This window comes from Erithacus rubecula (genome assembly GCF_903797595.1).
Source record: "Erithacus rubecula genome assembly, chromosome: 1".
NCBI classification, from domain to species: domain Eukaryota; kingdom Metazoa; phylum Chordata; class Aves; order Passeriformes; family Muscicapidae; genus Erithacus; species Erithacus rubecula.
Window position 1 is genome coordinate 81,992,950 of NC_136658.1, and position 23,909 is coordinate 82,016,858.

Genomic DNA, 23,909 nt, shown 5'->3' on the forward strand with positions numbered 1-23,909 from the left:
GTTTATTGGACATGTACAGGTGCAGAGTCTGTGTATCCATTGCATTGAGTGTAGATGTACTGATTTACTGTACATATGCAGGCAAAATACATTTTCTGGATTATGGATGCTATATTGGAGTTTTTCCTTTCTACTATTTGTATCTTTGCAAATCATCAAATACATTTTGGTTTATTTTTCTTACTGATCTGAATCTCAATTATATTCTCAAAATGTAAAATCGAGTTGTATAACTGTTTCTCCAGACTCAATGCTGTATTTGAAGTAGACACAGATCTTCAGAAGGATGTTCGGTTAAAAATTACAGCAGAAATGTCCTGGCCTTCCATCCTTAGTTCACCACGGCATCTAAACTTCCCTCTCACCAACACAAACAGTTCATCAGTAAGTTATTTTAGTGATAGTATCATTTTAACAGGTGTTTCTAATTGCATCAATAGTAATGTAAACTTACAAAAAATTCTTTCTGAATAGGAAGAAGAAATTTTTCTAGAAAACCCAGCTGATGCTCCTGTGTATATTCAGTTTCTTCCAGTAGCTCTGTATTCTAACCCATCCACTTTTGTTGATAAGCTGTTAGAACGGTAAGTGCTATTGTGGAATCCTTGGGGTGGAATCCTCAATAGAAAAAATGCATTTTATAAGGAATGAATTCATGATATGGCAGTTGTGTTGGTAGTTAGTATTGGCTACCTCTAGAATTTGAATTATTAGGCCAGTTGAGACCATTGAGCATACATCTGTATTTTTTACTGATCTAAAATGTGTTTGCATTTCTCCCTTAACTTGATGTGCAATGGGGGGAAATAAGAAAAAGTAAAATCAAAGGATGCTTTCAGCTGCATGTTGGGCTACCATAGATACCTGATTTGTGCTAAAATCCATAAATGCAAGAATGTCATTACCTTCCCTGATCTGTGAGAAAGAAAAAAATTGCAATTTCATTTCAGGTTTAATTTGAGTAAACCAACTAATTTCAATCAGAGGACTCTAGAGTTCCAAGTCTTCAGAAATTGTGTAAGTGTTTCAATACATTCTTGATAATTTTAAATTCAGGTATTTTAATGTCAATAGGATCTCAGTCATACATATCTTCAAGTTTAGGCATCAGTGTGTAAAATGTTATATAAATGTAATATATGTTGGATATCACGAAATTAGAAAAAGAAATATTTCTTCAAATGCAACTAATAAAGTCATCTTTTCTATATAATTACGTTATAATAGAACTGTGGGAGTTACAGGAAAGCTGCATTTTTTATTCTCTTACTGACAGAATTATTTTCTTCAGCATAGTGGTTACTACTTCTAAAAGTAGCAAATAATTGATTATTCCTTGCTCTGTTGGTTGTTTTAAGTGATTTGAGTATTGTGGGCTACTTTTAAGTGTGTGCTTTTTCACATGGAGCATGCCACATCCTAAACACTCCTTTTTTTTAATCTGACTTTTCCCCTCCATTTGCAGTTTGTTTTAGACTACCATTTTATGCTTATTCAGTGTCTGAAGACAAAACAAATGGCAAATTTATCAAAATACACTTTTTTATAGTAGTTCTTCTATTTTGTTTGCTTAACAATGCAAAATTCTAAAGAGAAAAATATTCCATTATGGCTTGATACTAATTTAGTGTTCAAAAATATATGTAGGAATCTTTCTTCCATTTCCACTTATTAATCTACATGGGTGAAGTTTAGCTCAGTTCTGTTTTGTTATGTTGTTCTGCTTATCCATTAACACAAGCAATTTACTAGTAAGTAGGGAAATTATTGTGCTAAGCAGAGTTTCTGGTTAAAAAAACAGAACATGTAATTGAGTGATATCCTTTTTTAGCACAAGAGCAATTTTCTAGCTAAAATAATACAATTCCTATCAAATACATGTAATGATGTCCTATTTTTTAAAGTGTTGCATTGTTTTCCCCACCCTCTTAAGGTCCAGCCACTTCAGACCACTGTGGGACTTACAAAGGGCCTGGCTCGTCATTCCATTTTAAGTCTAATACTAAAACCTGGTGAGAGAAAGTCTGTCAAAGTAAAGTTCACTCCAGTTCTTAATAAAACTGTTTCATCATTGATTGTTATCAGGTAAGAGAGATATTTCTGAAATAAGTGTGAGTTTTTCTCTGTTTTTCTATTTGTATATAAGATCATACTTGCAATCAGCTGTCAAAAAACTATTGCTTTTACAAGAATAATTCTACAATCATATGTGTCTGCAGAAATATTTCATGTAAATGTAATTGTGATATGTCTTAGAGTATTTTAACTGTATTCAGTGCATATTCAGTAATATAAATATATAAGCCACTGTTATACTTACCACAGAATCACAGAAGGGCTTGGTTTGGAAATGGCCTTTAAAAGTCATTAATCTAACCCCCCTGCAATGAGCAGAGACATCTTCAGGTTTCTCAAAGCCCTCTTAAATCTGATCTTGAATGTTTCCAGGGAAGGGACATCTATCACCTCTCTGGGCAATCTCTTCCAGTGTTTCAGTACCCTCATTGTAGATTTTTGCCCCCTTATATCTAGTCTGCATATACCTTGTTTTGTTTTTTTTAAATCATCTTTCCTTTTCCTGTCACTACAGGGCTTATTAAAAACGTTAGCCCTATTTTTCTTATGGGCTCCCTTTACTGTATGGTCACCAGGAAACTTTTCTAGGCTGAGTAATCCCAGTTCTCTCAGCCTTTTCTCATAGCAGAGATGCTCCATACCTCTGATCACCTTGGTGTTTCTTGTCTGGACTTGCTCTAACAGGTCCATGTCCTCCCTGTGCTGGGCATCCCAGAGCTGGGTGCAGCACTCCTAGTGGGGCCTCAACAGGGCAGAGTAGAAGGGTAGAGTCCCCTCCCTCACCCTGCTGGGCACCTGCTTTGGATGCAGCCCAGGGTATGATTGGCTTTCTGGGTTGCGAGTGCACATTGCTGGGTCATGTCCAGCCTCTCACCCAGCAATGGATGGAGACTTGATTTCTGAAATGCATCCTACACTGTCTTGAAAGAAGGATCTCTGTTAAAGATGCCCTTTGCAAGACCAAGCTACAATGCAAGTTCATTCTTTCTAGTAAAGAGTGTTGAGTTCACTTTTTAATCAGGTGTGATGCCTTAGTAAGAGATACAGATTTTAACTGGTATTTCGCTGGGGTTTATATTTGTATGTTATGTTAGGATTTCATGGAGTTTTGTCTTGCAAACACTACATTTGAAACCCCTGCTGTTTACCTCCATAATGTGAGGAATTAGCTTTGGAACAGATTATATATTTGTTCTCCAGATCTGGGATATGGACTCATATTCTATAGAGAAGCTTTTATGAATGTTTCCCCTCACCTTTTTTTTTTTTCCCCCACAGAAATAATTTAACTGTAGTAGATGCTGTAATGGTACAAGGACAAGGAACAACTGAAAGCTTGAAGGTTGCAGGCAAACCTCCTGGTCCAGGAAGTTCTTTACGCTTTAAAATCACAGAAGCATTATTAAAAGACTGTTCAGAAAGTGAGTACTTCTTCAGCTAATATGCTGAACAGAAAAGAAATCATAGTTTATGCATAAAACTTGAAATGTGTGGAAATATTTTTCCCCTCCTCTAGTGACCCAGAAATTCAACTCTTGTAAATACATTAAAAATGCTATTTTTTTTAGACAGAATACAAAATATATTATGTTTTTTGTTTTAATGTGAGAACTAGGAAAGAAAACAGAAGCTCTTTGTCCACTTAAATTCAAGACAGAGGAGGTAAAGATCTTGTCATATTTATGAGCAAAATCTCTGGTTCCTTAATTCAATACAAATTGGATCATGGGTGTAACTTCCTGTGTACTTCTGGTTTTCATACCTTTACAACCTTTAAACATGTAGCCATTGGGGAAAAAAGGTTAGGCGTGTTCCTTGATGAAATTAAATCCCACCCAGATTCTACTCTGAGATCAGAGAGAGCTTTTCTGCTTTGTGGCCTCAGGTTTGCCCCTGAGAGGAGAGCTGAGTACCTATATTACCTAAGAAACTGGTAGAAGAGTTTTAGTTATATATGGTAATAAAATCTGCTTTGCTACTTTGCAGTTTTTCAGACATTTCTAAGTGCTATGTTAATTATTATCTGAGATTATTCTGCTTTTTGTGAGGGGTGAATAAGAAAACTTGGAGTAAAGCTTAGTCATTGCCTTTTGCCTGTTGTGGTTAGGGAATTTTTTGCTAATAAGGTATATGTAGTTAAGCCATGTGTTTTTATTTTTAAGACACATAAAAAAAGAAACAAAAAAAAACTGTTTTAATTCTTATCTTTTGAGGCTCTTTGCAGAATGCCACAACAATAGACAGTACATCAAATACCTTTGCAGCTTAGATGATTTCTTTGTGGGGCAGCAGTGCTGTCAGATGTTAGGGGGTTTGTATTTTTTCCCTGAGGAGTTAGAGGGTTCTGGAATTGTACAAGTGTCCTACCTTGACAGTGATGGGAATATGGCTGCAGAGATATGTTCCTACAAGGTAATTTCCATGGATCTTGCTAGTCTCCCTTATGTTGTAATACTGACAGAACTTTCTCCTAATGTAAAATAAGAATGTAGTGAAGGATATCTGCTTAGCATAACACTAACCACTGCTGTTTGTTTCTAGAAATGAAATACAAAGAACCAAATTTCACACTGAGAAGAACGTTTAAAGTGGAAAATACAGGGCAGCTGCAGATTAATGTGAAAACGATGGAAATCAGTGGCTACACATGTGAAGGATATGGATTTAAAGTAGTTAACTGTCAGGAATTTGCACTAAGTGCCAATGCCTCTAAAGACATTGTCATATTGTAAGTGTTTTTCCTTATATCTAAATGGAGCATTACATTTGGAATTTTAATTTTGTTTCAGAGGAAAACTCTGGTTGGTTAAATTCTGAGAGCTTTTTACTGAAGTTTTGAGTATATGGTGGTTTTGTACAGTGTTATACAACTATGACATTTTTCTCTCTTGCAAACACGATTTGATTTTTTTTATTATACCATTTTCTTGACTGACTATAGTATTAATTCCATTACAATTCAGTGAGTATAACTTCCTGCATTAGAATAATGTTACTGTATGGGGTTATATAAATTTCTCTCCTTTAACTTGTGAATGCACATGGGATCTAGACCTATATATGGTTTTGGTGCATTGCAGTATGTAGAAAGCCTTTGGTCCAAGGATTTTTATTGTAATGCACAGTATTTTAGTCTTGAATATTTTGTCAGTTGTGTAGTTCTACCATTTTTTTATTGTAAAAAATCTCTGTACCAACCACAACAAAGCACTTTTAACAGTGCTTTGTTGTAAATTTAACTATTCAGAAAATGATATCTAAAAAGTTCAGAAGTTGCTTCTGTTCTGCAAGCGGATATATGAAATATTGCTGCAGTGAAATAGTATTTCACTAGTATTTCTGTACAATCTTAGTTTGTGATGAGACTGTGAAGTAGTGGTGGTGTTTTTCAAAAGTTAGTTTGTGACTCAAAGGTGAAGTGTTTAAAAATTTATAGCTCACACAGTAGTTGGCTCCATTACTTAGACCTGTTGTTATATTTTTATTGCATTCATAGCTTTTATTAACAGGTGTGGTAAAACCTTATTTTCAGGTTAAAACCTTATTACTTCATATGGGACCTCCAGAGTAATCTAGAATCAGAAGTGTTAAGCGTAGGTGTTAATGAACATAGTCAAACACATCTTGATGTATTTGAAAGATATACAAGTATTTTTAGGCTGTGAGGTAATTGATGGAGTTGAATTACAGGGGTTTTTTTTAATTTGTGACATAAAAATTGCCTCAAACCTTTGTGCTGTTCATATGAAAAGTTCTAATGTGCTTTATGTTGTTTCCAGGTTTACACCAGATTTCACTGCTTCCAGAGTTATACGTGAATTAAAATTCATCACTGCAGGAGGCTCTGAATTTGTATTTATCTTGAATGCATCGCTTCCATATCACATGTTGGCAACGTGTGCAGAAGCACTGCCCAGGCCCAACTGGGAGCTGGCACTGTACATAATCATCTCAGGAATAATGAGGTTGTGTGTTGTTTGTTCTTACTGCTGTATGGGAGTGAGTTGCCTCTGCTCGAATATGGGTTACAGGGAAGCACGTGGGTATTCAGCATATGTTGTAATTGTTGTAAAATAAAATAGGCTAAAAGGAGATCCAATTGATAAACACTCTTATAGATTGAGTATGAACTGTTTAAGGCAAAGGAGTACTGACTTTCAGCTCAAACCAAGGACAAAATCATACACTTGTTGCTTGAACCTATTTGCTTAAGTGAGATATATACTCCTCTTAGCCTTGATAATCTGTAGGGGTTTTGATAAATACGCCAAACTTGAAACATATTAGGTATTAAAGCACTGATGGCAGTGAATTCCTGTAGAAATGTGAGCATCCTTCTGGAGTATTGTGCCTTAGAGAGATATAAGGCAGTGACTGTAATGAGCTTAGCAGGTGCCTTGGATGAATTTAACTTTGCTGTCACTTGTTATATGACAGACAACTGGTGATACTAATAATGGGATTTCTGAGAACCTGAAGAACATTGTTTGCAACAGTGCACACTTACAGGTTGTGTAGTAAGATATTAATGTCTGTTTTTCCTCAGCAAACAGATGTATTAATTGTACTCTGTGTTGAATTATGAGTTGAAAATGCCACTCTTTTCATGGTCTAACCTCTACCTATCTTTATTTGAAATCAAGAGTTATAAACTCTATGTCCCTGCTCACCTCTTGGAGACACTTTACCCCACTGCTTTTGTGCAGAGAAAACTCTAGCATGGAAACTTATCAGTATGAGGTTTTACTTATCAGTAACAAAAAATGCTGCTTTTCTTTTCTTTCCTTTGATGCTTTTAGTGTTAAGCTTATATCTTAGTGTGAAATGTGTTGGTGCTGTAGATGCCTCTAAAAAAGGGGTTTTTCTGTGTACTGCAAATCCAAACCATTTTCACATACATGCCATATTCCCTTCTTTTTCTCCATGGTAAGTTACTGGCTCTTCCATTTTGCAAATGTTCACTTAGACTGTCTTTCCTTGTAGGGATTAACAAAAGAAATAGAGAAGATAAAATTACAGCCCACTTCATTTTCCTTTTTGACTCTTCAGCACTTTGCTAAGTAATGCAGTGTTTAGTGAGGAAACTGCGTTTTCCAAAGTAAGAGGAAAATTTCTGTTTCTTAGGAAATTTTGTGTCGTCACTAACACTGCATTACTTTAAGTGCTGAGTGAGTACTTATGTGGTTTTCTTCTATTTATGTGCTAGAAATGTATAGGCTGAATTTGGTTTTAATTATTTGACAGAGTAAGTAATGTTTGTCAGCTTATAAGTGTAGTTTGCTTGGATAATTTTATATGTGGTATATTTGTTAATTAGAGTTTACAAAGAATAGAAAATACTAATCCCTTTCCCTTACTGTGTCTTTTTCTAAAAATACACAAGTGCTTCTTTAATAGCAAACTAAAGAAGATTCCTAATATATTTTATAATATTCCAAGATTCCTGTGCATAAACTGCCTCTAACTTTTAGGATGCCATTATGTATGTGTTCACTAGTTGCAACTAAAATAACTCTTCCATATCACTGCAAAGCTATCCTTAACTTCTAGGAATGAACACTAGGTGTTTGTGTAGCCCATATTTTTTAATTTGATAAGGTGGTATTTAGTTTTGTCTTCCCTAAATCACTGTTGCTTTGAGTAGTTACATGCTTGTGGCTCCAAGTTTTGAACTCCAACTTTTTTTCTTTTGGATTAATACACTCAGGAACTGCATGTCATGCTTGCATCTAGCTCCCATTCTTAGTGCTGGTGATTTGCATATCATGCCAGTCTTGTGTATGTTATGTTTCTATCAGACAAAACTGGTTTGGATGCAATTTTAAGTATTTTCAGTACAGGATACAAACTTTTTGTCCTGTGTGATTAGAGTCAGTAGTTTTTAAATGCTCAAAACTAAGAAATAAATCCTTAGATGACTACCTTTCTTCTCTGCAGTGTACTCTTTCTCTTGGTAATTGGAACAGCCTATCTAGAAGCTCAAGGAATTTGGGAGCCATTTAGAAGACGCTTGTCCTTTGAGGCCTCAAACCCTCCCTTTGATATGGGAAGGCCACTTGATCTCAGGAGAATAGTTGGAATTTCATCTGATGGAAAGTAAGTAAATGTTTGGGCTATTTGTGGTAGTTTTTCCATTTATTTCTTCTTTAGTTATCAGGCTACTAAGAAAGCAATACTGCTCTGTAGAACAGGTGGATCTATAAAGGTATCCCCATAGTTGCTTGTAAAAAGATGATTTGGATGAAAAGATTAATTTTGTGATTGTAAGGAATATTTTTCTTTTGGGGAAAAAAAAATGAAAGAAAAAAAAAATCCATCGAGAACCAAGCCCTGCCAAGTTTCCTGTTAATGTTCTTAAAAATGAAATACATAGACTGCAAGAAAACAATTTGCAGACCAGAAGCTCCTACCTTAGGTGTCTTAAGTAAAGATCATCTTTCAGTGATCCCTCCGTCATATATATCAACAGTCATTTTACTGAGTTTTTGTTCTTACAAACAGCAGGTGGGTGAACAGGAAATAGTAAAGGCTACTGACTTGCCATACCAGTTTCAGGCATTTTCAGCATTTTGTATGCCAAGGATAATATAGTTCAAGGCTTCTTTTCGATATACTAAGTCTCTTTTCATGGTGAAGAATGGAAACATTTTAGAGTATGTTTAAACATGTGTTACTCTTCCAGCTTGAATACACTTGGATCGGATTCTAATCATAGTTCGTCCAGAGGAATTTATGGAGCAGGCAGTTCATCTTCACGATCCGGTGCAGGGAATCATAAGCAATGCAATGCAACAGCACACCTTCACAGCAATAGAAATGCACCTGATGTTGAAAACATCAAATCCAAAACCAATTCAAGTATACCTAACAGGACTTCAGCACAAGCAGCTTCCATGCCGTCAGTAAACAGAACGGGCCCCTTTACCTTGGATTCAGGTGCCACAGCTCAGACTCATGCCACAGGCAAAAGAGCCAAGGGGACGAGGCAGAACCAGCAGCTGATGCAGCAGCAGGCACCAGCTTTGGCAGAGCAGCCCCTCCAGCCACCCCCAGCATCTGGGCCCCAGCAGCAAGAGCAACAGACTGAAAGTGCTTTGCCACAGCTCCCGCTTCTCAGCCCGCCTCACAGTGAATGTGCCAGCAGCAGAAGGCACAGCTCGGAGGATTCAGATCTCACTGGCCTCATAGAAACTATGGAAAAAGACTTTGACCACCCGGAATCCCCTTCCCCTGATGTGTTTACAGAACAGCCCCCATCTCCACTAGCAAAAAACAAAGGTAATACAATTCTGTTGTGGAAAGAGAGTGCTTCTCTGTGGTTCCCTGCCTGTGCTGTGTGCCTGTCTTGAACACTTGTGTTACCTTCACTGTGAACTTCACTGTGCAGTGCTAGCTTGTCATTCTTCCTGCAAAAACGGTGGCATGTTTCTGCAGGAAGAATGAAAGCAGGTGTGAATATCTAGACACCTGATTCTCTGAAAAAGAAAAATCCTTTTTGTTGCTACTCCTTTGCCTTTGGATTGGCATCCATCCCTCCCACCTCCAGCATTTGGCTTTGGGGCTCAGGGCTGACAAAGGGAAAAGAAAGTTGTCTTAGTGTACTGTGAAAAGTGAGGCAGGGAGAAAGGGAGGAGGGGAAGAGAGAGAGATGGGTAAATAGCCCCTGTGGTATTGTTTGGGAATGGAATTCTTCATGCCCAGACTTGCGTGTAGAAAATCCTTAATGTCAGATGGTCAGCAATTTAATATAAGGCACCTGTGTCTATACATTGCATTCATTTTTGGATGAGGCTACAGTTGATTTGGACTTGTTTATCCATCTTTCCAGTTGTGTAGTGCTTAAAATAATGAATTTAATTTCATACATTAGATACATTTAGACTTCTGAAATGTCAATTATTGCCTTCTTATGAACACTTATTTAAGTAGGATTTCTAATTATGATTTTTGTATTAGCAATTTCAATTGCATCCCAGAGTTATATGATTATTTAGTGTTCTTTCTAAACAATTTTTCACATTTTGCTACTAACCTTTGTACAGAAATGGCACTGATACTGTGTGGCTTGTTAGAGATAAAGTTCAGAAAATTAGTCATGGAAAGGTGTATGAACACTGCACCATCTGTAAGACTGTGTTTCACCAAAGACGAAGGCTTCACTCTGTTAGGTAGTAATGAGTAGGAAGTTCTTAATTAGTTCAGAGTGGATGTTAGGATGTGTTTGGACTTTCAGAGTGATGCCTCTGAAGCGATGAGAGGTTTTGGTGTCTTGCTGGAGTATATTACTCTGTTTGTGGGCTGTTTGGTTTTTGGTCTTCACAGTTGGAAGAATTAAGAGAACTGCCATCAGTTTGTTAGGTATTCACTCTATAAAGGCTAAATAGGAGTCCAGAAGGTGATGTAATGGTAGGGAGGTTTCATGGATGGTGTCCATAATTGCAAACAGTACAGTGATGGAGCTCTGGAAAGCAAAGTGCCTGGTAGTGAGGATGCCACATATGGGTTACATATGAGCATACATGGGTGTGCAGTAGACTGATCCAGTCCATGTACTGAATGCCTGAAAGCACTTTGGAGCACATCTTCCATTTCTAGCTCCCCCTAAGAAGGAAGCAGCTCTTGCACTTGAGAGCTTTTTGTGATGCAGCTACATGCAGTATGTGGAGACCACCAAGTTTGATTTCAAAAGCATATTTCCACTCCAGGTAATGTAGTGTGCCCATTTCCATTTGTCCTTTTTAAAATGTAAAACCACAGGGAAAGTTCCATAATCTATCTGTATCTACATATGCACGGGTATTTGTCTTTAGGTAAATATTTAGAGCCAATCAGAAACTTTTGCAGAAGCAGGTAGCTTCTGGTCTAAAACTCTATCATAAAACCTGTGCAGAATTGCTGTCTCAAAAAGTCTTCTGTTTCAGCTTCCTTATACCTGGGTCCTAGCTGACTGCAGTGGAAGCTGCATTAGGTTTTTGTTAAACAGCCGCAGTTACATTTTAATGTCCTAACATTTTACATTGATTTTGTAATTACCAACATTAAACGGTTTAGCAATCCTGAATGTAGGCTACATTTCAAGCAAATTTTGGCCTTCTGAGTTCCAGCCAAAATGCCCTCAATATGCTGGAAGTCAACCTTGAAAAACTGTTCTTGGTAAGATCTACTTGTATTTACATATCTATTTGCATTCATGCTAAAAGGAATATTTTTATCTCCCATAGTTTTGTTGTCCTAGATACTGAAAACGTTGACTCTTAGGTCTTAAAAAACAAAACTTGAAGACACTGATATGTATCTGGTATTTGCCAAAATACTGTTACTTGAGTCTTTACCTGTGTGAACAATTAAATCCATCCAGGAGGCTGCATGCAGGTACTGTGTGGCTCATAAATGAGAATGCTTATTTTGAAGAGCAACATTTTAAGAAGGATGCTATGAGTAAAGGCACATACTACAGCTAGTAAGGCATAAGACTCTTGTAAAAGCTCAAATCCTGTGAGAGCACAGCAGTAGGTGATGGTGAGCTCATTTAGACTTCACACAAGCACATGCACAGTTCCTGTATAGCAAATAGTCCACTCTGAAGGAATAAAATACATGAGGAGGAGAAAGTATACTTGGGTGTGAGATTTTCAGGTTTTGGTCATGTGGGTTTTTAAACTCTTTGCTAGACAAATACTATTAATGATTTCTCTCATCCACACTAGTCTTATTTCAAGTTGTTTTGTGTTTTGTTGGGGTTTTTTCAACAGACAAGCTTGCTGGTCATTTCTGTTCTTCATTTGTTTGGAAGATAGAGCTTTTGCCATCCTCAGAAATTTATGTTTAAATCTACTGTTATGTGGTTAAACTGTCAAATTGAATTCTATGGTTTAAAAGGATTGCCAAGAACAGAGCAGAGATGAATTAAAAGGCAGTTAGGTGCCCACATCCACAGAGAGGCAACGGGGACAGCTCAGGAGCATAAATGTGGTGGTGGAGATCAGAGGAGTTCTTTTGCTCATATTTGGTGCAAAGAGGCAAAAGTGGTTGGTGTGTCATAACAGGCAACCAACTTCAGAGGCTTAATCACATGAGGTGGCCTCCAAAATGAAGGGAACTAGCCCATCTCTGAGCACTGCTGCTGAGAATCTGAAGCATCTTTATCTTTCTAGGAAAAGGGAAAACAATTCAGCGCAAGGTTAAGCCACAGAAGAAGCGGGAAGAAAAGGACAGAAGAGGGAAAGGAAAGCAGCAGGAGGATGAGCTGAAGGATTCCTTGGCAGATGATGACAGTTCTTCAACCACAACAGAAACCTCCAACCCAGATACAGAACCACTTCTCAAAGAGGTACAGCACTGCTGAGAAAAGGAGGCCCTTGTGTAGCCATGTGTCGCCTGTTGGAGTAGGAACACAGTCTCTCCCCCACACCATCCTCAGGTTTTATATAATACCTAAAAATGGCAGAACATTAATTAAAAAGCACCGTTCCGAATTGTTGCCTTCACTGTATCAAGTCTGCACCTCTGAGTGTGAACATGCTTGAGTCCAGTAGTCTCAGGACTAAAAATGCCCAGGTGACTGTGGCTTGAATTATCCAGCACCTGTCAGCAGCATTGTCATAATTGTCTCCTGGCCTGTTCTATTTGCAGAATAAAATGCCATAATATGGATGCTAGTTTTATTCAATAATTAAGGTGCATGCTAAATCATGCCCTTTTTCAGTTACAAGGACTCAGATCAATGGTGGTAACTTGTCAGCATGTAGTTAACTTAATTACCTTATACAATATTCCTACCTTAAATTATTTAGCTCACATGCTCCAAGGTAATAAACTAATGTCTGCAATTTGTGTAGTGGTTGGATTGTCATAAGTATTTTGTCCCAAAACAGTCTTTGTAAACAAAGGAGAGGTAATGCCAAAGGGAAGGAAACCAATCCTATATTTTGATGTCTTTAATTTGAACTTTGTAAAAGACAGGGATTATAGCTGTGGGAAAAAAGAAATCCAAGGGATATATTTTAAAGGTTACAATTTAGTAAGTTGTCACTTGAAAGTTACTGTTGATTTTTTCAGGATGGCTATGTGAGAATATACTTGTATTTAGAAAGTCTTAGAAGTGGTTAAAGAAAATAATAAATTGAATTGTGAAGTTGCTCATACTGTATTTGCTTTGTTGAAGAGTCTGTTTCAGGTGGCCTGGACTGCATGTAGCAGGTGCAGTGAAGGTCTCAGTACAGAGCTAGAGTAGACTCAGATGCTATGGCCAGGGGGTCTGTGTGTTTGCAAGCATCAGATCTGTTTGAAGCTCATTAATTTTCTATTTCCATTTCTGCATCTCCAAATAGAAAGAATAGAAACCATATTTTATAGGCAAACTCATTAAGTCGTGAAAAAACCCCTCAATACTGCAAAAATACTCATGTTTTTCAGCAGCATTCTTTCCTCAGCCTTCTTTGTTACATGTGTTCTGATGCAAGAGGGACTTTGCTTTTTGTGATTATTAATGTGCTGTTATATCTTTTATAGGAACCTGAGAAACAAAAGGGAAAAGTTACAGCAGAAAAACCTGAAAATGAAACAGTCCCAGTAAAACAGAAAACCAAAAAAGTGCTTACAAGTATCAAGAAAGAAATCCCTGTAGATGTGAAAGCCAGGTAAGCATGATGAAGGCTGTTTAATAGGGAAGGTATCATGTTTAAAGGGAAGATGGATTGATAAAAATAACTGTATTTGGTCATTGTAGCTGCCAATTTGGCAAATGCCAACAACAGGTACCATTAAGCAGCTTCCTCTTCCTTCCTGATGTCAGGGAGTATCTGAAGCTGCAAATAATAAATTACTTAACAGAAGCACAGCACATAAGTGAGAGCTAAATCCAGCAATGAAAATCAGGCAAAGCAATTTTAAGATTTTTATAACAGGCATTGCATACAAAAAGTGGAGTTAAAGTTTCTAGGGGCAGCACAGTGAACCAGCATTAATGTGAGTGCCTTTAGCTGCCCTTGGGAAACTGCAGCCTCAGTTTCCTTTTTCATATCATAGAGTAAGGTGAGTCTTGGATGCTTTATTAAATGAGGCTGCTGCCACTGCCAGTCCCTGTCTCTTACTGGCATGAGGTTGATTGCTGAGCATAGATAAGAGAAAACATGAAGAATCTTAGTCTTACTATAGCTAGTAATACTATTCTGAAATAGTATTGTGAAATCAGATTGGTATCCAAGTGCCACAAAAGTAAATTTTACCAGATGGAGTTATGGTATATCAGCTGTGTTTTTTCTGTTGTGATTAATAGTACACTGAGTTTATAGTTGGAAGAAATTAATGTTCTTCCAAACATTTCTGAAAACACTGCCTGGCAAAGTCTCCTTCTTGCTTATTCTTATAATTATGTGCTTTGCTTTATCTTATAACTTACAAGTTCATTACATGTCATGGTTTTCAAAGGCTGGCTTGAGAGCTGGCTTGGAATTCTTCTGCAAGAAACAGGGAAAACAGTTCTTCCCTAGTAAGTTTGAGAGACAGAATCAAATACCTGGAGAAAAAGAGCAATATACAGGCAATTGAATTTGGTGGTGCATTTCAGTAGTTTTATATTATTGATTAAAAACCAATCCTGTTTTTAGGGCAATAGCATATTAGGAGCATGGGGTCTGACAGGGGTGTGTAGGGGCAGAGTAGGAAAAGGGCAGCTGCCATTTCTTGTTGCCTCTATATAATCAAATGGGTTTTGTGATCCTGGAGCTCTAGAGTGAAATGTGATGGAGCAGCATCATATGTGTATGTGTACATATATATATAGTGCTTTTCAGTACTTCAGAGCTTTAAAATAAAAGAACTTATTTTTTTCTTTTAGTCCCTTGGAATTGTCTTATACTCCCCCACTGGAAAACAAGCAGCGCAAAACCTTTCCATCCAAGATCTCTACACCACATCTTTTGTCAAGTGGCTCTAAATCAAGAAACCTCCCCAAAACAAGAGGTAGTGCAAGGCTGTTTTTTGTAAATATCTCAAGAATTTATCATTGTCTGTAACTGCTGTTGAGTGCTTAATTCTAAGTCTGGTGTGAGAAGAAAACCATTAAGTTTATTATCCACACACTTGGCTTTTCTTTTGTTTTAATAGGTCCAAGTAGTAAATTAATGGAGAACAGACCATCAGTATTAGCAAAATTTCTCCCCAGTGGTTCTGCACAGGAGCTAGGAAACACCAGCAGCTCAGAAGGGGAAAAGGATTCTCCACCACCAGAGTGGGACTCTGTGCCTCTCCACAAAGCTGGCAGCTGTAAGTAATCACTAGACAATGGCAGAATGAGTGTTCTGCAATTAGTATCTGTAGATAGGCTTAATCTGTTTATAGATCTTCCTGTCTTCTTTTCACTGCATAGCTGAGCTCCATTTTTCTGCTGTAGGCCCCCTATTGATAGCATCTGGTATGATTTGGGAGGTTTGAAAATGGCACGGACAGGACATGGGTCATTCTACAGCTCTCCATTGATGAACAGGGTTCAGAAGCTGCTGAGGAAATTGAGAAAATGAGAATTGCTGCTCAGAAATTACGTATTTTCTACAGTAGATGGGGTTTTGCTTGGTTAGGTCTGCTTCAGACAAATTTGGACCTTGTTAGATTATTTGTCCTTGAGAGGAAACACTGAAAACACCTTAGTGCAGTGGTTAGCCTGGGACACTTACAGTTTTTGTGGTTGCATTGTAAACCCCTTGTGTGGGAACCAACTCACTTCCTCCTAGCTGTTTGTGTTGCAAATCAGTCTCTCTGAAAATAAACAGCACACCTGAGTAACCATAGGTGAACATATGAAGGAGCTGCTGCTTCCATCACTGGGAGCAAACAGCCTTTCTCATAATTCCTCCACTTAAACAGAAGGGATAGCTAAGAAACCTTTGCTAAATTATAAATCCTACAGGAAGATGGTTTGTGTTTCTCTTTATAGCCACAGACAACCTGTATAAGCTCTCTCTGCAAACCCTGAATGCAGATGCCTTCCTGAAGCAGCGCCAGCCCTCTCCAACACCCGCCTCTCCATCTCCCCCTCCTCCTCCCACATCCTTTGCCTTTGGGCCACGAGGAGGCACTTACAGCAGCATCGTCAACAGCAGCTGCAGCAAGTGAGTCCAGATCCACCCTCCTACTGATTTCCCTGGCACTGAGCACTGGTGGAGCTGTGCTTCACATGGGGCATCTCCCTATTCTCAGACCCGTTTCCTCTTCCCATGGAAACTGCAGGTACACCACTGTGCCTTGCCATACAACTTGGTAAATTGGAAAAATGTGAAATTATGCGAATTGTTGGGCTGTTCTAAACATTTACTTGGGTGCTAGATTAAATTGCTGCTTCTTTAATCAAACTTCTGAAGTCCAAAACCTTAATCTCTATTTTTTACCCTCTATTTTTTTGGTTTCTTTCTCATTTTAGTGAAACAAAAAACAAGCAGCCTAATGGTACCAAACATAAGCTGGCAAAGGCAGCTTCTCTTCCAGGCAGGAATGGAAACCCCACTTTCGCTGCTGTAGCTGCAGGTTATGACAAAAGTCCAGGTACTAGAACCAGTTTGGAGTTCTTAATAATTCCAAATATTTCCTGAATATTCTGTTATTTTGCTGGGGTTTATTTTACTCATTTTTTACATGCATATTCTCACAGGTGGCAGTGGTTTACCAAAGGTTTCTCCAAGCAAGACAGATGTTTCCAGCAACATCAGCGTTTCCCACACAGTTGTTGACAGTGATGGCTCTGACAGGTAATTTTTCTATTCTCTAGGCAAAGAAAAGAAGGTTGAGCTATTAATGGCATTTTGAAGGGACTGGCAGAATTCATTCTTGTTACATTTTTTTTTAAACTATGTTTTAAAGTCTAGGCACAGCATCTCTCACCTTGCAGTAAACTTTCAGATTGCAAGTGACTCAAAAGTAGAGAGAAAGATGTTCTGGATGTGATGAGAGCTTTTTCCCCCTCATTCCAAGTAACTGAACAATTTTGTGTTCCTGGGCATCCACACAATGAGAAATCAGCTTGGCTCTCTCAGTACTGAGGAGTGTGTACCAAGGTCCCTTGAAGGTTCACAGGCAGAGTACCTTGCTGCACAGCAATGCCTTTCACTCCTGTTTTAACCAAGACCAGAAAAGTCAGTGGGCTTTGTCAGGAGCAGGATAGAGCTGCACTCAGTCACATTCCCTGAGGCACATGTCTTTTCTGACATTTTGGCAGTGAGCCCATCAGTTGTAAAAAGTAGTAACCTCTCTGGAGTAGGAGAAATTCAAGTAGAACTTGAATTCAAGTTTCCATATGCAAAGGAATTGCTTTCTGAGTGAGGTTTGTGTATTGGAGTTTTCTTTTGTTTTGGTGGAAGTTTAACATTGGTTCCAGTTAACTCATCTGTTATTTTTAAAAAGTTTGTCCATGAGTGTATTTGTATCCCTTCCAAGTGACTGTAAATTTTATCTGCTTGAGAAAAAAACTGTACTATGGCTTGAACTCCATGAGTTTTCTGAAAAACTGATCAAAAGAACTACTCTCATGTTTGTTGGTGGGTGTATATACAGGAAAATGTATATTACCAAAATCTATTGTTAAAAACAAACTGATTTCCTAACTCTTGATCAATGCTAAATATTTATTTAGTATATGTTTAACTATATGGTTTTATATACATATATATAATTATATATAGCTAAACATATATACACACATGCATGTGTATATAGATCAGTAAGTTAATATTGTCAATAGTACTGTGTTAATAAGTTGTGTATTGCCTTTCTGTTCCTCCATAAAATGTAGTTCGGGTTTGTGGAGTCCTATCAGCAATCCCAGCAGTCCTGATTTCACACCTCTCAACTCCTTCTCTGCATTTGGACACTCTTTTAACCTAACTGGAGGTGAGTTTTTCTGTTCAAATATTTTTCTGCATTTAAATACAGATAAAGAAATGTTGTGTCTTCATTCTGCTGGTCTAAGTACAGACAGTTTTTCTATCCTCACTCCTGAAAGGGAAGACTATGTAGGAGTGTTTGTTAAAAATTTGGTGATAGATTCTGTGTTTCATTCCAGAGAAAGTTAGTGGAATCTCATAGACTGATGGGCTGAGAATGCTTGGGTTTGGAGTTTCTCTGTTGCAGTAAGATTTCTGGATTCTGGGGCTTATTTCCTTAATCTTCTTCCTCTCCATCCCTCCCCCAAAACTTTACTGTAGATCTCACAAAAGTGCCAGTAGGCCTGTGGTTTCCTAAGCATAAACACCTGCCTAAAACTGTTAAGTGAGGTAGTGGCCCAACGCTCATGTTGCTTTCCTCTTGTGTTTTCCTGCAGTATTTGTATAGCTACATAGTGAACCGATGCATACTAAACCCAGCAATTAATTAATGTATTTAAATATTTGGGTAAATATAGTAGAGGTGGCCAGGCATTGAGATTGCAGGGCGTGGATGTTCTGTGTACTTGGGAAGATTTGTGTCCTTGGGCATGTGTGGTGTGTTTTGAGGTGGCTGCAAAGGTGATAAGCAAAGTAAACTTTGGATGTGGCATCAGTGTCTACTGAAAAAATACTATTTACTGCAACACTTAGATGTCTGCTGGAAATGCAATGGCAGCTGCTGCTGTGGGGTTCTTTCTTTTTCATCAGCAACACTTGGCACCCGTGGCTTTGAGGGCATCAGCAAAATGCCTGTTATCAGTTCCAGGTGTGAGAAGTAGGCAAGCCATGACTGCTGGTGTTCTCTTTTCCTTCTAAAAGCAGAGATGGGGTTGGGGCTGGGGCACTCCCAGTGCTCCTACCAGGAGTCACCTGGGAAGGGAGTGCTGCAAGGTTAAGTGAGAACTGCAGCCATGGAGAACTGCCATGGGTGCTCTTGAGTCTTGCTCTGCTTAGGCTGGACTGAATTACCCACAGCAAGTGTTCAACTCTCTTTCCTCACTGTAACATTGATTAACTTTGTGGCCCTGTTTGATGCTGGTCACATGAGATGAGATTTCTATGTTGTGTGACCTCTTCTAATATCACTGTAGCAGGACCTGCTAGAAATATATGGAAAATAACTGTGAAAAGTATTGTTCTTGGAAAAAGAGGAAGAGTAATGTACTCATTTTTATTTCATTTTGTTTTTAGAGGTTTTTAGCAAGCTTGGTTTAGCTCGATCTGCTTATGGGCAGGATGTTCAGAGAAACTGGAATGAATTCAATAATGTTCCATCATCCATCTGGGATCCTTCAGCTACAGATTCTGTACCCTCCTGGCCAACAAGCTCAAGTTCTCCAACTCATACAACTGCAGTAAGTATTCAGTCCATCCAAATACAGGGTTTATTACTGTTACCAACCTGTTCTGTATGTGCCATGTAATGTAATTCAGAGGAATTGGGGATGTGAAGAAATCAACTGAAGAATAAAATAAGAGGGGATTTACACATATTCATCTTGGTGTGTTTAAGTTGACATGGCTGTTGTACAAAGAGTTACTAGTCTTCTCACTTGCAGATGATGAATCCATGTACACTGCTTCCCATAAAAATACTTCTCACAAGAGGACCTTGCAGCACTTACAAATGTGTTCTGCTCCCACATCCTTCAGTTTTGCTCCTGTGCCATGGCTGAAGACTGCACATGTTACTTCCAGTTTGATAGACAGTTAGAAAATAGGCAAAATGATAACTTCCACATTTTGATTCTGCTTTCCAGTGTTGCACCTGTTTGTAAATTAACAAAAGGTCCCAAAAAAGCAATCTAAAAGACCTTAAATATATTCTTTTCAGTTTAGGAAAAATCACTAAAGGACTGAACACAAAGTGAAGTCTTTAAACTGACTACTTATTTCAGTGAAGATTTTGAGTCTAGCAAAAGGAGGAAAAACCCCAACTTTACAGATTGTAGTGCTGCACTGTCATCCTTGTGTCAGATTAGAACTTATAGTTCAACAGCTGTCTTCACTGCCAGCTTAAACCCTTCATGTTGACTTCTGAAAATGTTTTTGTAGTGAGTAAGAGGCAGTGTTTACTTCACCTGGGAGCAGTTCAGATGGAGTGGGGGAAGCCAGGGACAGGGGAAGCCAAAGAAGGTCACACAGCTTCTTATAGACACTGGCTTGCAGATCCCACCCCTGTCATGTGGTTACAACCAGAGCTGGAACCCCACTGAAACTATGTAAGGAAAGGTGCTTGCATTTTGGCCACATGGAAGGCAGGTTTCTCAGCATTTGATAGAGGGAGGGCTTGAGGACAACCAGAACAACTTCTCTGGCTCTTAACTCATATTTCCCAGCTGCTTCTGAAAAATATTTAGAAGAAAAAGAAGGTGCTTCAGGAAGCATCAAGATGGAAGCCAGACAAATGGTATAGATGTGTGAAGTTCTCCATTTAAGTACTTGGATTTGGGAGGAGATGTTTTAGGTGCTTACTCAAGGAGATCACATAATAAACAAGAAGCAAGTAGCAAACTGACTGAAGTACTCAAAGCTGTTATAGATGATAGTGGTATTTTCAAGTGTTTATGGCAAGCCAGAACAGAAAAGCTTGGCTTTTCCTGTTGCTGAGCCTCCTTGCTCTAGGTGCCTGATAAGAGAGCAGGTACCAGTCCCTGCCCTTTCCTCTGTTCTGGGAGAGGAGCCAGAGCCATTGTTGCAAAGAGGACTTAGGCAGTGGCTTCTGTGTTGCCCTTTCTCCTAGGAATGCTTCTGAAGAGTCAGTTTTGGTTTTTCTCCTTCCTTATTCCTTTTGCTTTCTCCTTGTGTTCACAGCTCTACTTCTGTGCTAAGTAGGATTTGCCTTGTGGATCCCATTTCCCCTCAGCCTTGCTGGTACTTCCCCCTAGGTTTCTTTCTAACCACATTCTCCTACTCCCTGTTCCTCTATTTCTCTGTTCTCTAGTTCTGCCTGCCAGCCACTTTGTACCTCCTTCCACCAGCCTTGAAAGGGCATAGTAGGTGCTCTTCTCTGCTGCTCTTTTCCTGGTTGCTTCTGTTTTATAAACAAGTGCCTTTCTATCACGATCTCCCAAACACTTTTGGTACAAGTAGGAACAAATAGTTCTTGCCTCTTGCCTGCAGCAGTAAATAGGGTGGATTTTTAGTGTGTTAGCATAGGTTCCTGAGCAGCAGACTTTTTCCTGCTGTAGGTTTAGTAGCCTAATGCTGGTATGGCCATTTATTTATGTGACAGTAATATACTGTGACCCTGGTCTTGCTCAATTTCTCTGTGACATTGGAGATTCCTGATGGTTTTGGCCTGGTTCACCCCAAGCAATGCTCTGAATTCCTATCCAGCCCTTGGTAGAAAATTTTGTGGTGTGTTAGCATCTAGCCAGTTTCAGGTATGATTAGACCAAGCCTCTCTTCTTCATTCCAGAGCATGAGAGATACTGATTAACCTTTAGTGTATGTTATCTAAGGGCATAGATCTTTGGAAGGGGTGCCCTGTGTCCAGCCCCTAAACCCAAACATAAGGATGTTTATACCTAACAGCACTTACTCAACAAGTCTGCTGCCTTTTGGATGTATCAAGTTTCCAGTATATTTGCAAATTGAATTTACAGTTTATGTACATTAAATCTGTTGACACTGGATTATGTAGTTCCAGAAGCCTACATGTAGCAGGTTCTGTGCTAATATTAGCAGAAAGTTATGCTAACCTTTCTCAACTCCATCTTTGGCTGCTTCCAGGTATCACTTTCCACCACACCATGGGTCAGGTTCCTCTGCTTGCTGTTTGCTACTGTTTAGGCTTTAATAAAATACAGTTGACAGAACCTGGATCTTGTGTTCCTCCATGTGTTCTCTAGGCTTCCTGTACCTGTCCCATATATCCCAGATGCATTTGTGATGTGCTGGAATTCACCTGTATCTGCACCATGACCATTTGCTAGAGAGTTCCAAGTGTTTTGAGCCAGAATAGACTTTAGGGAATTCACTGATAAATGGCCAGTTCTCCTATCCCCTCTCCCTTCATCTGGAGAAATTCTGGATGGGGGAAAAATATAAACTGGGAATATGGAATAGGTACAGTGGGACTGAACACAAGTAGATTCATCCAAAATAGACAACATCTGACTACAGGGAGATAAATTTGCAAACAGTATAAAAGATGAAAAAAGGACTTTGCTGTTATCCTCCACTGCAACTTGAATTTTTTTTTTCTTTTTGAGATTTAAACTATGTGTATCTACCTCATTCTAACTAGTTTGTTTAGACTTAAGTGTTCTGGCCCTTGTGTGTTGAATACTCATAGTGCTTAAATTAGCACTGGTATGGGGATGTCTCAACTGAAATGAAAACAGCTCGAAAGCTGTAATGCAACGTGCCCTGCAGCCTGTGCAGCTCCTGGAGCATTCAGCTGCAGGAGCAGTGTGGTTCCTCTGGGCAAACTCTGTAAAGGGAGGTCAGAGCTCTGTGTTGCAGTAGGGATGGAAGGGGTTCCAGAGGAGGCTTCTTGTTGCTGCTACTCGGATACTTTTCTTTTGGAGGGTGTAAACAAGGTGGAAATTGAGCCTTTCCAAACTGCCACTTACCTTGCTCTGTCTTTACTGCAGTCAATCCTGGGCAACCCCAGTGGCCTGTGGTCCACCACTCCATTCAGCAGTTCCATTTGGTCAAGTAATCTCAACAGTGGCCTTCCCTTCACCACTCCAGCCAACGCCTTGTCAGGCATTGATCTCATGGGTAGTGAGAACTCCGCCGCTGCTCCGCCACCGCCTGCTGCTGCCACCGTTGCCAATCCTGCTGAAGACATGGGACAGACCTACAATCCTTGGAGAATTTGGAGCCCAACAATTGGAAGAAGAAGTTCAGATCCTTGGTCAAATTCACACTATCCTAATGAAAACTAAAGCAAAAAGAAAAAAAAAAACTCATATTCAGGTCATGGTATAATTCTGAATGCAAATTTTTGAAACATCGTTTTGAGGCCGTTGCTTGCCCCAGCCCCGCTCCCCGTCAGTCGTGCTTTCATCACTCGCTCCTTTCTAAAGTCTGTCCTGCGATATTGGTAGTGTGAGGTTGCAGATAAGCTTGGAAATGTCTGGGTGTGGTCACAAATCCCAAGTACAGCTAAAGCCTGTAAATATGAACAGTTTCACTGGTTTCATATTTTACCATCTGCCATCTTTATTTAGGAAACAATTTGAACTCTAAAATGGTCCTGGCATGCAATACTTTCATGAAAAGTTTGGGTTTTTAAATTTTTTCCAGTGTTATCCTCCAAGTTCTAATTTAAAATCAAAAGGCACTTTGTGCTAAAATGCAGAGTATTTTTTTAAAATAAGGCTGTCTTTGTTAACACAGGTTGTAAGAATGTAAAAAAGGAAAAAAATCAACAAAAAATACCAACAAAACCAACACAAAACCTTAAGAGCAAAGTGGCTGAATGTAAGAGCATTCTGTTGAGACTGTAATACACTTTATGCTGTTTGTACATTTGTAAACCTGAATGCATTTTTAAGTTGAAGTGAAATGCACACAGCCAAGACTTGTGCAAGAAACAAGATACCATGTGCATTTCTTACAGATACAACTTTGGGTTGTACTTTAAAATAAATACGCTTTTTTCAAGATTTGTCTGCTGTAGTTCTGTGTGTGCATGACTCCACTTGGCACAGCCTTTGGGTCAATTTACTGCACACAGAGCTTGTGTTACCAGAAACTTTACTGCAGATGAAACCTGGCTTCTGAACAGCGTGGGTTTGTATTGCAGCAGAGAATAGAAACTGTTTTCAGGGTTATGCAGTGCCACCCACTTAAAATTCACTGGATAGCAAAAAGCTGGAAAAATGTCTATATTCTTGAGTTTTCAGGTATCAGGCATAAGAGCAGCTGCTATTTATGCTGCGCCCATACCTTTGTAACACTGTT

The 23,909-nt window shown here is 38.9% G+C and overlaps 1 protein-coding gene across 1 annotated transcript in view; it reads left to right on the forward strand.

The window, feature by feature from the left end:
- TMEM131 (transmembrane protein 131) overlaps positions 1-23,609 on the forward strand; it is a 91,323-nt gene extending 67,714 nt beyond the window's left edge. The window contains exons 23-41 of the mRNA XM_079307887.1: positions 246-384; positions 475-584; positions 951-1,017; positions 1,934-2,085; positions 3,355-3,497; positions 4,618-4,804; positions 5,856-6,041; positions 8,014-8,172; positions 8,759-9,354; positions 12,231-12,406; positions 13,588-13,715; positions 14,915-15,039; positions 15,184-15,342; positions 16,010-16,184; positions 16,493-16,614; positions 16,721-16,817; positions 17,858-17,955; positions 19,182-19,345; positions 22,592-23,609. Coding sequence (XP_079164013.1) covers positions 246-384; positions 475-584; positions 951-1,017; positions 1,934-2,085; positions 3,355-3,497; positions 4,618-4,804; positions 5,856-6,041; positions 8,014-8,172; positions 8,759-9,354; positions 12,231-12,406; positions 13,588-13,715; positions 14,915-15,039; positions 15,184-15,342; positions 16,010-16,184; positions 16,493-16,614; positions 16,721-16,817; positions 17,858-17,955; positions 19,182-19,345; positions 22,592-22,888 — 3,280 coding nt within the window. The 3' untranslated portion in view covers positions 22,889-23,609. The remainder of the gene's footprint in view (positions 1-245; positions 385-474; positions 585-950; positions 1,018-1,933; positions 2,086-3,354; positions 3,498-4,617; positions 4,805-5,855; positions 6,042-8,013; positions 8,173-8,758; positions 9,355-12,230; positions 12,407-13,587; positions 13,716-14,914; positions 15,040-15,183; positions 15,343-16,009; positions 16,185-16,492; positions 16,615-16,720; positions 16,818-17,857; positions 17,956-19,181; positions 19,346-22,591) is intronic.
- Positions 23,610-23,909: the final 300 nt, after the last annotated feature.